At 42.4% G+C, this 16,795-nt stretch overlaps 1 protein-coding gene across 4 annotated transcripts in view; it reads right to left on the bottom strand.

Annotated features, from left to right (window-relative positions):
* The window catches only part of pds5a (PDS5 cohesin associated factor A), a 312,001-nt gene that overhangs the window by 156,389 nt on the left and 138,817 nt on the right, over positions 1–16,795 (bottom strand). For all 4 annotated transcript variants that reach the window (XM_068036537.1, XM_068036525.1, XM_068036541.1 and 1 more), the window contains exon 9: positions 9,714–9,829. In XM_068036537.1, coding sequence (XP_067892638.1) covers positions 9,714–9,829 — 116 coding nt within the window. The remainder of the gene's footprint in view (positions 1–9,713; positions 9,830–16,795) is intronic.

The raw sequence follows: 16,795 nt of genomic DNA, 5'->3' as shown, positions 1-16,795 counted from the left end.
GCCAAATTATGACTCTTGTCCTGAATAAACTAGGCAATAACGCAGGTGCTTAAAAATTGACATGTATGTTGATTATTGACAGCAAATTTTGTTCTATTCATTGACTGTAGCTCACTCTTTATATACAATTGAATGCATTGCTATCAAATGGCTGTGGGGTGGGGGAGGGCGGGAAGGGAGGAGTGGCAGCGGGGACACATACCAAGGACAGTACCCCCATGCCAATTTGACACCATGTAACAGCCATCTTTGATAACTGTTCTTTACATTCATAAAAAGACACTAGAGTATCTAGCCATCGGGAGCAAATTGCGACCAAAATTGTGCCCATTTTGAGAACTTTTTTTTCTTGAGTTTCTGCTCAAACTCATTTGCATACTACTGAATGCAAAATTTGCCATGAACCGGCACAATCAGGTACGCCATCAACTCAAGACTATCAAAACAAGTCCCCAGGCCCCGATGAGATGTATCGCAGGCTGCTATTTGAGGCAAGGGAGGAGATAGCAGGGGCTCTGACACAAATTTTCAAATCCTGTCTGGCCACAGGAGAAGTGTCAGAGGACTGGAGGACAGTGAATGTGGTATCATTACTCAAGAAGGGTAGTAGGGATAAACCAGGTAATTACTGGCCAGTAGGTCTAACATCAGTGGTTGGGAAACTATTGGAAAAAATTCTGAGGGACCGGATTAATCTCCACTTGGAGAGGCAGGGATTAATCGAGGATAATCAGCATGGCTTTGTCAGGGGGAGATCATGTCTAACAAATTTGATTGGATTTTTCAAGGCGGTGAGATGTGTAGATGAGGGTAAAGCAGTTGATGTAGTCTACATGGACTTCAGTAAGGCTTTTGATAAGGTCCCGCATGAGAGATTGGTCAAGATGGTAAGAGCCCATGGGATCCAGGGCAATTTGGCAGAGTGGATCAAAAATTGTCTTAGTGGCAGGAGGCAGAGGGTGATGGTCGAGGGTTGTTTTTACAGTTGGAAGCCTGTGACCAGTGGTGTACCACAGGGATCGATGCTGGGACCCTTGCTGTTTGTAGTGTACATTAATGATTTAGACGTGAATATAGGAGGTATGATCAGTAAGTTCGCAGATGACACGAAAATTGGTGGTGTCGTAAATAGTGAGGAGGAAAGTCTTAGATTACAGGACGATATAGATGGGTTGGTAAGGTGGGCAGAGCAGTGGCAAATGGAATTTAATCCCGAGAATTGTGAGGTGATGCATTTTGGGAGGACTAACAAGGCAAGGGAATATACAATTGATGGTAGGAGCCTAGGAAGTACAGAAGGTCAGAGGGATCTTGGTATACTTGTCCATAAATCACTGAAGGCAGCAGCACAGGTAGATAAGATGGTTAGGAAGGCATATGGGGTACTTGCCTTTATTAGCCGAGGCATAGAATATAAGAGCAGGGAGGTTATGATGGAGCTGTATAAAATGCTAGTTAGGCCACAGCTGGAGTACTGTGTACAGTTCTGGTCTCCACACTATCGGAAGGATGTGATTTCACTGGAGAGGTTGCAGAGGAGATTCACCAGGATGTTGCCTGGGCTGGAGCATTTCAGCTATGAAGAGAGACTGGATAGGTTAGGGTTGTTTTCCTTAGAGCAGAGAAAGCTGAGGGGGGACCTGATTGAGGTATACGAAATTATGAGGGGCATAAATAGGTTAGATAGGAAGAAACTTTTTTCTTTAGCGGAGGGGTCAATAACCAGGGGGCATAGATTTAAGGTAAGGGGCAGGAGGTTTAGAGGGGATTTGAGGAAAAATCTTTCACCCAGAGGATGGTTGGAATCTGGAATACACCGCCTGAAGGGGCGGGCGAGGCAGGAACCCTCACAACATTTAAGAAGTATTTAGATGAGCATTTGAAATGCAAGAGCATGGAGGGCTACGGGCCAAGTGCTGGAAAATGGGATTAGAATGGATAGGCTTGATGGCCGGTGTGGACACGATGGGTCGAAGGGCCTGTTTCTGTACTGTATAACTCTATGATTCGTATCTATGATAATAGCCTGAATTGAACTACTGCTGTTCTTTTTTTCCTCCCCCAAATAAATTATAGGTTTGTATTGTTTGCAACTTCAGGCAAAACTGATAAACCCTGTAGTTTGTTAAGGAAATGGGTATAATGGGGGTGGGGAAGCTGCAGTTGTGAAAGAAGTTCTTGAATTTCTTTCAGATTTTTTTGTTGACTAGCAGGTTTTCACCTGAATGTGCTGCTTCATTTGGGAGGCTTGGGATCATGTACATCTAACTGCTGTGGATGTTATTCAGTAATCCCCAGCATGGTCTGTTTGGCTGCTGATTTAGCTCAACCAGCTGAATCTGAGTGTCTTCAGATCTGTGACTCAGATATATGTTCTTCTGTTTGGATGCTATTTGTATTTTTAATGCTTTTGTAAAGAGATATTAATGATGAGAATCCTAAATTATAATCCAACCATGTAAAAGTGAAATGCTGATGAATTAGACCATCCAACATATGACCAAACATTGGTTAGCTACTGTAAATTTCTGCTCTGGGCTCGGGTATTCAAGATTATTACAGAATCCCTAAGATTATGAATGCAGCTTACAATGCAATATTGAGTATGTATTGAGTTTTTCTTCAGATTGATTTAATTTGGAGCCTGGATAAGCAGCTTATTCAAAAATGCAGTGGCTTCGTGCACAACAAAACAAATATTAATAAAGCACCTTTAACATCATTAAATGCCCCAAGATGTCATAAAGATAAATTCGACATAGCCGCATAAGGCAATATTAGGGCAGATGACTAAAAACTTGGCCAAAGAAGTAGGTTTTAAGGAGCATTGTACAGGAAGGAAGAGAAGCAGAGAGTCTGAGAGGTTTAGGGAGGGGATTCTAGAGCTTGGGGCTTAGGCGGCTGAGGGCACGGCCACCAATGGTGGAGCAATCAAAATCAAAGATGCTCAGGAGGCCAGAATTGGATGAGAGCAGGTATCTTGGAGGGTTGTGGGGCTGGACGAGATTACAGAGATAGGGAGGGGTGAGGCAATGGAGGGATTTGAAAACAAGGATGAGAGGCATTCAATATAAGAGCAGGGAGGTTATGATGGAGCTGTATGAAAGGCTAGTTAGGCCACAGCTGGAGTAGTGATGCCCAGAACTGTACACAGACTATAGGAAGGATGTGATTGCCCTGGAGAGGGTGCAGAGGAGATTCACCAGGATGCTGCCTGGGCTGGAGCATTTCAGCTATGAAGAGAGACTGAAAAGGCTCAGGTTGTTTTCCTCAGAACAGAGAAGGCTGAGGGGGGACTTGATTGAGGTATACACAATTATGAGGGGCATTGATAGGTTAAATAGGAAGAAACTTTTTCCCTTAGCGGAGGGGTCAATAACCAGGGGGCATAGATTTAAGGTAAGGGGCAGGAGGTTTAGAGGGGATTTGAGGGAAAAGAATTTCACCCAGGCGGTGGTTGGAATCTGGATAGCACTGCCTGAAGAGGTGGTAGAGGCAGGAACCCTCACAACATTTAAGAAGTATTTAGATGAACACTTGAAACGCCTTAGTATACAAGGCTACAGGCCAAGTGCTGGAAAATGGGATTAGAATAGTTAGGTGCTTGATGGCCGGCACGGACACGATGGGCTGAAGGGCCTGTTTCTGTGCTGTATAACTCTAACTTTAAAACTAAATTTTCACTGTACGCTAGAACTCCTAAGCAAAAATATGGATTTTTCACAAAAATAAGCATTTTAATCACGCTGTTTATCCACCACCTATGAACCTGTTTCTCACTGTTCAAAAAATATTCATTTTTCTATTCTTCCTATCACAGTGAATAAACTCACATTTCCCCACATTATACTCCATCATGAAAAGTCGTTGACCCAAAAGTTAGCTGTTCCTCCCTCCACAGATGCTGCCAGACCTGCTGAGTATTTCTAGCATTTTCTGTTAAACAGACCCATTCAACAGTCTAACACTATTAATTCTGCATTACTGCAGCAATTCTCAAAATAAAAGCAAACGAAATGCTGGAAATACTTAGGTCAGGCAGCATCTGTGGACTACACAGTTAATTTGATGATTTGATTGCAGCCTCTAAGTCAGAACTGTAAGGTATTACAGATGAACAGCATTTGAAAAGGAACAGAAGAAAGGGCAGGGGAAGGGAAACATACATACACAAGCTGCTATCAACCAATATTCATTATAAGCCCACTGACTCCCACAGCTACCTTGATTACACTTTGTCATACTCAGCTTCCTGTAAAGACTCTATTCCATTCTCCCAGTTTCTCCATCTCCATCGCATCTGTTTGGATGATGCAACCTTCCATACTAGTGCTATCGATATTTCTTCCTTTCTCGTTAACCGAGGATTACCCCCCCCCATCGCGGTGACAGGGCTCTTGACCAAGTCCATTCTATTTCACGCACTTCTGCTCTCACTTCTTCCCTCCCCCCCTCTCAGAACCACAACAGGCTTTCCCTTTGTCCTCACTTTCTGCCCCACCAACCTCTTCATTCAATGCATCAACTTCCACCATCTCCAGTGTGATGCCACCACCAAATATATTTTCCCCTCCTAGCATTCCAAAGGGATCTTTCCCTATGCGACACCTTGGTCCACTCCTCAAATCATCCCCAACACCCCCTCTCTTTCTTATGGTACCTTTCCATGCAAGTGCAAGAGATGTACCACCTGCCCTTTTACCTCCTCCCTTCTCATTGTCCAAGGCCCCAAATACTCATTCTAAGTGAAACAGCGATTTACTTGTACTTCTTTCAATTTAGCATACTTTATTAACTGCTCATGATGTGGTCTACTCTACGTGAGGGAGGTCAAATGCAGGCTGGGTGACCGCATCGCAGAACACCTCCATTCAGTCCGCAAGGTGAACCTGAGCTCCCAATTGCCTGTCATTTTAATTCTCTACCTTTAACTTTTTGTCTTTGGCCTGCTGCAGTTTTCCAACATAAGCTTGAGGAACAGCACTTCATCTTTTGACTGGGCACTTTCCAGCCTTCTGGACTCAATCTTGAGTTGAACAGTTTTAGATCATAACCTCTGCCCCATTTTCTAATTTTTTCTTCTCGTTTCTTTCTTAATTCCTTTGCTTTGCATTCAGATGGCAGTTAACCTGCTATTCATACCTCCTCTGGATACATCTTTTGTTTCTTTACTTGTCCGATTACCACTCCTTTGGCTTTTCACCATGAAACCTTTAGTCATTTAATCTCTCCTGCTCTCCACCTTATCACAGACATTCCCTTTTGTTGTTCTTCTCAAAATTCCCCCTTTTACCTGTTCAAAACCTATTACATTTCTAACTTTTCTCAGTTCTGACGAAAGGTCACACACCTGAGATGTTAACTCTGTTTCTCTCTCCACAGATGCTACCAGACCTGCTAAGTATTTCCAGCATTTTCTGTTTTTTTTTACACAAGGGTAGCATAATGGTAACGTTTCTGGCCTAGTAATCCAGGGGCCTGGACTAATGCTCCAGTGATATCTGGGGAATTTAAATTCAATTAATTAATAAATTTGGAATAAAATGCTAGTCTCATTAATAACGATCATGAAACTACCAGATTGTTATAAAAACCCACCTGGGTCACTACTTTCCTTCAGGGCAGGAATTCTGCCAATCTCACGCAGTCTGGCCTACATGTGACTCCAGACCCATAAAAATGGGCAATAAGATAGCCCTGCCAGCGACTTCCCAAGAACAAATTAACAAAAGATGCTAAGTGCCCCGAGACAGTTCTCTGGCTTTAGACATTAGGAAGCATAACGATGTAAACACCTTTAATTCTTTTGATTTCTCGGACAAAAGCGCGTGTGAACAGCTGAAGAGATGGGCATTAGAAATGAAAGTGCAAAAAACTGGAAAAGCAGATTCCAGCAACACTGGCACTTGGGAGAAAGCAAAGGCAGGTCAAGACTATTTGCTCTGCAAATGGTCTTGCCAGGAAAGTGTTCCAACCAAGGATCCCCATCTCAAGCTCCAGTCCTTCTGACTTCATCAGCTGAAGGGAAACATAGGAATAAGAGAAGACCATTTAGCCCCACAAGCCTGTTCCACCATTCAATGAGATCATGGCTGATCAGCAACCTAACTCTGTATACCTGGCTTTACCCCATACCCCTTAATACCTTTGATTAAAAAGAAATCAATCTTCAGATTTAAAATTAACAATCGATCTGGCACTAGCTGTCATTTGCAGAAGAGCGTTCCAAACTTCTACCACCTGTTAATTGTAGAAGTGTTTCCTAATTTCACTCCTGAAAGGTCTGGCTCTAATTTTCAGACTATGCCGCCCACCAAGACTCACAAATAGTTTCTCTTATCAACCCTCTGTGCCCCTTAAAATCCTGAAAACTTGAATCAAATCACCACTTAATCTTCCAGGTCATTACCACTCGCTGTTATGAGACTGCTTCTATTTCCTTTGTAAAATATGTTTTAAGAACTTAAACTTGTATTATGGACACTGATTTATCTGGAATTTTAACGAGATTGATGAACTTGGTGAGTTTTTTTCTAAAAAGAAGCTACCAGAAGGTTCCTGAATTTGGCTAATAAACAAGTCTTACTGGAAGGCATCCGTTTTCAAATAACCCAGCAGGGCTTGTATTTTAACTTGGAGAGATTTTACAAAGAAGTGACAAGCCAAGATTTATAGAGAGCATGAGACTTGACTTCTGGAATGTTTTCAGTTTCAATTTGAACTGTTGAAAAAGCCAGTTTGCTTCTTGACCTGCCAGGAGATTACCAGCCTATATTTCTCTTGAAAAGAAATCTTGCATCGAATGTGAGACCATTAAAACCTTGATGCTGCTTCCTGCTCTAAGACCTTATTTGGAGCCTTCTGTAGCTGCATCTCTTGGAAAGCCTACCCAAACTGATCAACATCATCGCCTGGAAAGAACTGTTCTAGGAAGATACCAATGACAGAATCGTTGAAGCCTTTGGAACACTTCACCGAAACAAAGGACATCTTTCCATACCTTCTTTTCAGCCTAAGTTTTTTTTTATTCCTTCTATTTCTTTGTAACAGCTGTTAACAAAAATCCCTGCTGCCAACCCCCCCCCCCCCCCCCCACAGTTAACCGGTTGTGTGTGTGTGTGAGGGCTATGATAAAAAAGGGGCTTTAACATTTCAAATTGTGTGTATGTTCTACTTCATTATTGGTTAAAACTTGCTTTATAATAAACTGATAATTTTGTTGTTTATTAAAGAAACATGGTAGGTGTGCTTTATTCTGGGGATAAATAGAATATATGATTGACTGTTTTGGTAAGTGGGAAAATTTAAATATATGTTGTGACCTGTGGAGATGTGAAACTGAATTAACAGTGCATTCCTCCTGACTCTGTCCTAACACTGTGTAAAAAGGTCTTCCACACATCCGCCTGCATCTCTTGCCCAAAACCTTAAATCTGTGTCCCTTAGTCTTTGTTCCATCAGCTAATGGGAACAGCTTTTGTCTACCTTATCTAAACCTGTTATAATTTTGTACACCTTTACCAAATCTCCCCTCAATCTCCTTTGCTCCAAGGAAAACAACCCCAGCTTCTCCAACCTAAATCTTGAAGCTACAATCCTCCATCTCTGAAACCATTCTGGTAAATCTCCTCTGCACCCTCCACATTGGGAAGAATTCCTCTCTTTGTCTTTCTACACTGTTCCAATGAAGTTCAACATAATTTCAAGGTACAGCACCCCATTTTTCTCAGGTACTTTTGTAGCCCACAGGTCTCAACAATGACTTTAATTACTTCAAGCCATTAATTACTGCTGTCATTTCCTCCTTGGCAGGAAGTGCTGACAGTGTGGGTTGAATGCGCTAGCGTTTTGATTAGAGAAAGAGGCAGGATCAGTTTGTGCTTGGCGTTGGGGACCACCATCAGAACACTCTGCTGACAGGGCATTTTTCACCCTTGTTGTCAATCTGCATTACTATTCCCTCATGCTTCTGGGCCCTTTGAGTCCACTCTGCTTTGCCAATTTTACTTCTTTTTAAATTTCTATTTGTCTCCCTCTGCCTTCTCTCCCCAGCTATTCTCATGCTATCGGTGTCTTACAAATTTTTTTGAAGTTCTCATTATTCTCTTATCAAGCCCATATCAATTCTGCCATTTACCTATCACCTGTTTCCTACTTAAGCATTTTAGAGGTCACTATTGCACACAATTATTTATTTGTTTTACATTCAGGTGGATAAGGTAGTCAAGAAGGCATACGGCATGCTTGCCTTCATCGGTCGGGGCATAGAGTATAAAAATTGGCAAGTCATGTTGCAGCTGTACAGAACCTTAGTTAGGCCACACTTAGAATATTGCGTGCAATTCTGGCCGCCACACTACCAGAAGGACTTGGAGGCTTTGGAGAGGGTACAGAGGAGATTTACCAGGATGTTGCCTGGTCTGGAGGGCATTAGCTATGAGAAGAGGTTGGAAAAACTTGGATTGTTTTCACTGGAACGACGGAGGTGGAGGGGCGACATGATAGAGGTTTACAAAGTTATGAGCGGCATGGACAGAGTGGATAGTCAGAAGCTTTTTCCCAGGGTGGAAGAGTCAGTTACTAGGGGACATAGGTTTAAGGTGCGAGGGGCAAAGTTTAGAGGGGATGTGCGAGGCAAGTTCTTTACACAGAGGGTGGTGAGTGCCTGGAACTTGCTGCCAGGGGAGGTGGTGGAAGCAGATACGATAGCGACGTTTAAGAGACATCTTGACAAATACATGAATAGGAAGGGAATAGAGGGATATGGGCCCCGGAAGTGCAGAAGGTGTTAGTTTAGACAGGCATCAAGATCGACGCAGGCTTGGAGGGCCGAACGGCCTGTTCCTGTGCTGTACTGTTCTTTGTTCTTATTCCCCTACCATTTGTTCTGTTGCATTTTTGAATGCTTCTTATCTGTAACGTCTTCCAGTTTTTGATGAAGGGTCCACCCCTGAAATGCTAACTTATCTGTTCTTTCCATAGATGTTAACTTTTTATTCTTTTCATGGGATGTGGGCGTCACTGGCAAGGCCAGAATTGATTGCCCAACCCTAATTGCCCTTGACAACTGACTTGCTTGCTAGGCCATTTCAAAGGGCAGTTAAGAGTCAACCACATTGCTACTGGCTTGTGAATGCTTCCAGCATTTTTTGTTTCAGATTTCCAGCATTTGCCACTCTTGTGCTGTTTCTAGCAACTTTTTTTACATTCATGAGCAATCTTCCATGGATTTTACAGGTCTCACGTAGCAGGTCTTGTGTAATCAACGCTCTGCTGAGCTGACCAGTCCCAACTGTGAGACAATGAAGGCACTATAATGATTTCAACGTCCCTATTTGGAGAGAGCAAAGAAAACCTGGACAGCTTGCTCATTCTTGATTACTATCCACTAATTTGTGTTGACAAGTGACAAAGCATGCATGTTGCTATTTAACAAGGAAAAATTCCAATTCTTGGTATAGCGGCATGGGATGTGGGAAATACCTACACTTATTGGCTACATACCATTTGGATAAGGTATGATGATGGCATTGTGTGTAGAACCATCTCAGATTTTTCACTACTTTTAAGAGAGGAATTTTCAATAGTACTTGTACAGTTTCACAAGAACTCTCTTGAAACGACTCTATAATTAAACATCTTGAGCTTCCAACAAAAGTAAACTATGCACAAAACAAATACATTGAGTCATTCACCAATAAAAAGTCTCTTACCGTCCCAGGAAACACTGCCACAGAGGACGATTTTGTGTTGCGAGCTCTGAATCCTTTGCACCAAATAGCTTAGCCAAGAGTCGAACAACAGCCAGTCGCTCTTCTCCATCATTACTCTGGGAAAACAAACTAGCATGAGTGTAATACACAAGAATGACCAGTTCTCTGAGGACTAAAATATATTACTGACTTCACAAACTGTCAAACTTCTAAACCTCAATTCACAATGCATGTTGAATTTAGGAAAAAATCTAAACTGTGAAGATCATAAAGACATACAGTAACTTAATTTGACCATATGATAAGCTACCATCTGAACCAACCGAAGCTTTTACATGCAGATATAAGGGAAAGGAACAGGAGGTCAGTGAGATAAGATATTCTTCTCATGGCTAGGATATACTCAGGTTTTTAATCTCTACAGTGCACAATTCACTGACTACAGAGCACAGAACAATGATTAGTATAAAAAATAAAATACCTTTGTTACCACAATGACCTCCAGAGTGAGGTATTTTCAATTTAGTGGCAGTTTCATAATACAGCATTGTAAAACTTTTATCTATTTTACCATAATTAAAAACTGTAAATATAGAATACATCTTCTACCCGTCACATCAAATCTATGTCACATTTCTAAGAGAAGTATGAACATGGGACATAAAACACCTCAGCCAGCATATCCGCAGCCTCTTAAAATGACTTATGCATTCATCCATGTATTTAGTCAGCAACAAATAGGTTTTATAGCTTTAATGGGCACACTCACCTATACTTATTTCAAGAATGACTATATTATAAGCATCTTTATAAAGTATAAAGATGTCCTTATAAAATACCATATCCTGATTTACCAGGAGCAGTGCCTCAGGAGATTTGTTAATATACGTTTGACATAATATATTAAAAGTCTTGCACATGGCATGCACTTCAGCTACACATTACCTTCATTTCCTGTCTCTCAAGTTTTGAGGAATACTCTATAGGTCAACATTTCATCATCACTTTGTTGATTAGATCAAAGCTAAATAGCAAGTCAGAACTGGAGACACAAGGAATGTCTAAATCAAAATTGAAGTAATCAGCTGGAAAACTACCAATGAGAAGTTATTAATTACTTATGAAAACAGCCAATTGTGCATGGGCAGTTAAATATCTACCAATACATTAAAAAGTGAACCAACCTAATCACTTAAAATGCATTTCAGAAACATGAGCCCTTTTTTCCCTCAGCAGCTGAAATTTCTGAGGCTGGATTTTCAAATGCCACCGGGTCGGGACCGGGTGCGGACACGATTTAAAAATTGTCGTCCCAGAGGGAATCTGTCGATCCCGACGCCTCCAGGACAGACTTTTTAAAGTGAGAGTGCGGGGAGGGAACGGGAAACTCACTCGCCTCCAATTAATAGCCCATTAAGCAACTAGAGGAGATTGTTACGAAGCAGGGAGGTCAGGACCGCCATTTTCAATTTGGATTCCAGTGAATCCGAACAGTTTAGTCCACATTAGTGCACAGCTGTTGGGTTCACAGTGGAGCCATGTCCAACTTTTTATTTTGAGCATGAAAATTATGGGGCTCTCAGGGATCTAGTACCAGATCATGTGCATTACCGTAGTTATGGATGGTTGAACTGCGTCTTATTGTTTTTGCAGTTGGCCCTCTAAGGAGGGCAAGGCAGTGGCAGACCCCAACATGAGTGCTGCCTGCTTTTGCTGCTCACACAATGCAGGAAGCTCCCACCTCCTGGAGATGCTGCTAATTGAGCGTCAAGACTGCCTCCTGCTCAATTAGGGCATTTACTTTTTAAATAGCGTTGCTTGAGCAACGCAGTTGAGACTTAGGATTGGGACCCAGAATTCATCCAGGCGTCGGGTTCCCGACCCCCTTTTGAAAGTCCAGCCCATGATGATCGAAAGTTTCAAGCAAAGTTATAAATTCCAAAAAATTACATGCTTCACAGCAACATGATTATATTTTGCCCTTTAATGCCTTCTCTAAAATGTTTTACTTCAGTCTCAGCCTCTCTCAAAAACCTAGGCTTAAATTGTGTATTTTGTCACCAGAACAGCTGAAAAGTTTACGATTATATCTGTGCACAACACGCAGAAATATCCATTATCCAGCAGTAAGTTTCTGAATTGAACTAGTGTGGCCTCTCATTGTGTGGATTGGAGAATTTCTTCGCTTTTCCCAGGATATGTTCTTTCTTAAAAAAGTGGGATCATGAAATCTCTGAGCTTTTTCCTTAGACCAATCTCATTAAAATATTAACAGCTCCTTTCCCCTGTTATGAACTACTGACTTAAATAACACTTATGCTTAAGTACCTATGGTTTCTTTGTGAAGTAAACAAAAATTGCTAAACAAGAAAATATTTTTTAGTTGAAGAGGTTTTCAGTTTGCTTTTCCAAGTGAGTTAAACCATTCAGAAGTTTATTGTTTTTTCAGTTATAAAATCTTTATTTCTGAACCTTTTTGTGGCTTTTACAAAGAAAAACTGTATGAACAATGCTTGATTTTTATGACTTTTTTGTTGCCTGTATCAATCTGTATGTGTTACAAAACTCACTAATAGTTCACCAAATGCCTTATGACAATGACAAGACAGACACCGTCAGATATTGGGGGAAGCAGTGCGTGCTGGAATGCCTGAAATCACAAAATAAGTTGTTACATAAAGTATGGGAGGTAGCTGATGAGTGGGGATGCAGAGGTGGTGGGTTGGATGGAGGTAGATGGCATGAGAAATACCACGGTAAGTTTGGGTCTCAGTCTCCTGGCCCTCCCTCCCCAAAAGGCTGTGAGAACCTGCCCCATTGCATATTGTGACACATTGAGCAAAAGAAACTTGAACAATTAACCCAGTATCAGCAATTGCATAACATACACTTCACTACCCTTCCAGCTACATGTTAGTCTCTTCAATATTGTTTTATAACCGTAGCATAAATCAACAGATTTACAGTAAATGGCATCAAATACAATTGCGGCCCACAATCCAATGCACTGAACACATTAATTCTTCTAAGAACTCTCCTTCAAGGAAACAACTGCTCTTTTCAAAGCAAATTCACATGGTGTAAAACCGTTAAATCGTCTTACTCAACAGTAATTTTAAGTGTACAACTGTTGGCTAATACAATTGGTAAAATAAGAGATTCAGCCAGGGCAGATCAACAGGTTAATCAAGTCATTTAACTTGTGACAGTACAACCATCTGTGCTAGAGAGATACCTCTGCTCCAAGAGATAGCACAGTGCAAAATTCTCCTCATGCCCACATAATGGCCTGGACTTTGCAGTTGTAATTATGGTAAAAGGTGGTGGGATCGTGGTACTGTCACTGGACTAGTAATCCAGAGATGCAGGGTATTGCTCTCGAATCCCACCATGGCAGAAGGTGGAATTTGAATTTAATTAATAAATCCAGAATTAAAAACTAGAGCCATTCATCTAATGATGGCCATGAAACCATTGTCAATTGTTGTAAAAACACATCTGGTTCACTAATTTCTTTTAGGGAAGGAAATCTGCTGTCCTTACCTGGTCTGGCCTACATGCGACTCCAGACCCACAGCAATGTGGTTGACTCTTAACTGCCCTCTGAAATGGCCTAGCACGCCACTCAGTTGTATCAAACTGTTACAAAGTCTAAGAAAAGTAATGCCACAAAGTCAATAAGGAATGAAACCGGACGAACCACCCAGCATCAACCAAGGCACCGGAAACGACAACGGCAAACCCAGCCCTGTCGACCCTGCAAAGTCCTCCTTACTAACATCTGGGCACTTGTGCCAAAGTTGGGAGAACTAACCCACAGACCAGTCAAGCAACAGCCTGACAAAGTCATACTCACCGCATCATACCTTACAGACAATATCCCAGACACCGCCATCACCATCCCCGGGTATGTCCTGTCCCACCGCCAGGACAGACCCAGCAGAGGTGGTGGCAGCACAGTGGTATACAGTCGAGAGGGAGATGCCCTGGGAGTCCTCAAAATCAACTCATGACCCCATGAAGTGTCATGGCATCAGGTCAAACATGGGCAAGGAAATCTCCTGCTGATTACCACCTACGGCCGCCACCAGCACCCCCCACCCCAGCTGATGAATCGGTACTCCTCCATGTTAAACAGCACTTGGAGGAAGCACTGAGGGTGAGGGACAACTAAATTAACTGGAGAAGGTGGCTCCACAAACATCCCCATCCTCAATGATGGGGGAACCCAGCAAATCAGTGCAAAAGATAAGGTTGAAGCATTTGCAACAATCTTCAGCCAGAAGTGCAGAGTGGATGATCCATCTTGGCCTCATCCTGAAGTCCCAAGCATCACAGTTGCCAGTCTTCAGCCAATACAATTCACTCCACGTGATATCAAGAAACGATTGAAGGCACTGGATACTGCAAAGGCTATGGGCCTTGACAACATTCCGGCAATAGTACTGAGGATCTGTGTTCCAGAACTTGCCACGCTCCTAGCCAAGCTGTTCCAATACAGCTACAACATGAGCATCTACCTGGCAATGTGGAAAATAGCCCAGGTATGTCCTGTACACAAAGAGCAGGACAAATCCAATCTGGCCAATTACCGCCCCATCAATCTACTCTCAATCATCAGTAAAGTGATGGAAGGTTCTGTCAACAATGCTACTAAGCGGCACTTGCTTAGCAATAACCTGCTCAGTGATGCTCAGTTTGGGTTGCCAGGGCTATTCAGCTCCTGACCTCATTGCAGCCTTGGTTCAAACATGGACAAAAGAGCTGAACTCAAGAGATGAGGTGAGAGTGACTGCCCTCGACATCAAGGCAGCATTTGACCAAGTATGGCATCAAGGAGCACTAGTAAAACTGGAGTCAATGGACATCAGGGGGAAAACTCTCCGCTAATTGGAGTCATACCTCACGCAAAGGAAGATGGCTGTGGTTGTTGGAGGTCAATCATCTCAGCTCCAGTGCATCACTGCAGGAGTTCCTAGGCCCAACCATCTTCAGCTGCTCCAATCATAAGGTCAGAAGTGGGGATGTTTGCTGATGATTGCACAATGTTCAGCACCATTTGCGACTCCTCAGAAACTGATGAAGTCTGTGTAGAAATGCAGTAAGACCTGGACAAAATCTAGGCTTGGGCTGATAAGTGGCAAGTAACATTGATGCCATGCAAATGTCAGGCAATGACCATTTCCCCATGACATTCAATGGCATTACCATCGCTGAATGTCCCACTATCAACATCCAGGGGGTTACCATTGACCAGAAACTGAACTGGGTAGCCATATAAATACATTGACTACAAAAGCAGGTCAGAGGCTAGAAATCCTGCGGCGAGTACCTCACTTCCTGACTCCCCAAAGCTTGTCCACCATCTACAAGGTACAAGTCAGGAGTGTGATGGAATACTCTCCACTTGCCTAGATCAGTGCAGCTCCAACTACACTCAAGAAGCTTGACACCATCCAGGACAAAGCAGCCTGCTTGATTGGCAGCCCATCTACACACATGCACTCCCTCCACCACTGACGCACAGTGGCAGCAGTGTGTACCATCTACAAGATGCACTGCAGCAACGCACCAAGGCACCTTAAGACAGCACCTTCCAAACCTGCGACCTCTACCACCTAGAAGGACAAGGGCAGCAGATGCATGGAAACACCACCACCTGCAAGTTCCCCTCCAAGCCACACACCACCCTGACTTGGCACTATATCACTATCGTTGAATCAAAATCCTGGAACTCCCTTCCTAACCACACTGTTGGTGTACCTACCCCACATGGACTGCAGCAGTTCAAGAAGCCAGCTCACCACCATCTTCTCAAGGGTAATTAGGGATGTGCAATTAATGCTGGCCTAGCCAGCGACGCCGTCATCCCATGAATGAATAAAAGTAGTGGGAATTGTGAGCAAATTACTGGGTCACTGTGACAAAAAAATGAAGCACTTTTGTCTGTTCTTCGCAAGGAAGCAGTTTCTTTAATTCAGTCACAAGACATAAGATTGAAAACCAGTTGCTGTCACAAATATGTCCCCAGCTTAACTGAATATAAATGTCACATAGATTTAAATCAGTCATCTCCAAAACTGCAGAAAGGCGGAGGGGAGCAGCGAAGCCACAAACAAAAATATGTGCAATTTGTCAAGTTAAGAATATGACTTGCAGGTTCTTCTGACTTAAGCTAACAGCCATTTAAATTCAACAAACCCCAGCAACTGTTTTAAGGGTGCTTAAATAGGTTAAACTGTTTAAATCATTAAGTTGGTTTGAACCTTCCAAAAGATAAGTTAGGTTAATGAGTTCCTGCAATTCGCAAGACAAATACTGCACATACAAATAAAAGCAAAATACTGCAGATGCTGGAAATCTGAAATAAAAACAAGAAACGTTGGAAACACTCAGCAGGTCTGGCAGCATCTGTGGAGAGAGAAGCAAAGTCAATGTTTCAGGTCAGTGACCCTGGGGTTCTGAAGAAGGGTCACTGACCTGAAATGTTGACATTGCTTCTCTCTCCACAGATGCTGCCAGACCTGCTGAGTGTTTCCAGCATTTCTTGTTTTTACTGCACATGCAAAGGTCAGCTACACGGACACAATGGGCCAAAGGGCCTGTTTCTGTGCTGTATAATTCTATGACTCTAGTAGTTTAGAATCTAGAGTGTGACAATTTGTTTCTGTTGCAAAGCAGGTTAGTATATTTTTTTTCGAATGCTCTTATCCCTTTTCTTCAACATATTTACTGAAGTCAAAATGAGGTCTGATGTTGTGATGCTCTCCTGATTTTCAGAGATGAAATAAAATTCCTGTGAAGGCACAGTATTGCTAACACAATTTGGAAAAAATGTTAGATAGATATTAAGACCAGTGAAACTAGAAACTCACAGGGACCCAAGACTCACCTGAGTGCAATCTAAAATACAGAAGCCAAAATATAAGAAAATCAAAAAAAAACCCAAAATAAACTAAGTTCCAATAATTCAAGAATTATTTTAGAGTTTCGGTGGGCTGTGCACATTGGAAAACGAATTTGATATAGGGAGACGGTACCTTGTTTCAGTTACAAGGTCCTATGGCAAAATGTACAAATGT

The sequence above is a fragment of the Heterodontus francisci genome, chromosome 1, assembly GCF_036365525.1.
Source record: "Heterodontus francisci isolate sHetFra1 chromosome 1, sHetFra1.hap1, whole genome shotgun sequence".
NCBI classification, from domain to species: Eukaryota; Metazoa; Chordata; class Chondrichthyes; order Heterodontiformes; family Heterodontidae; genus Heterodontus; species Heterodontus francisci.
The sequence above is the reverse complement of the archived record's forward strand: the minus strand, read 5'-3'. Positions and strand labels throughout refer to the sequence as shown.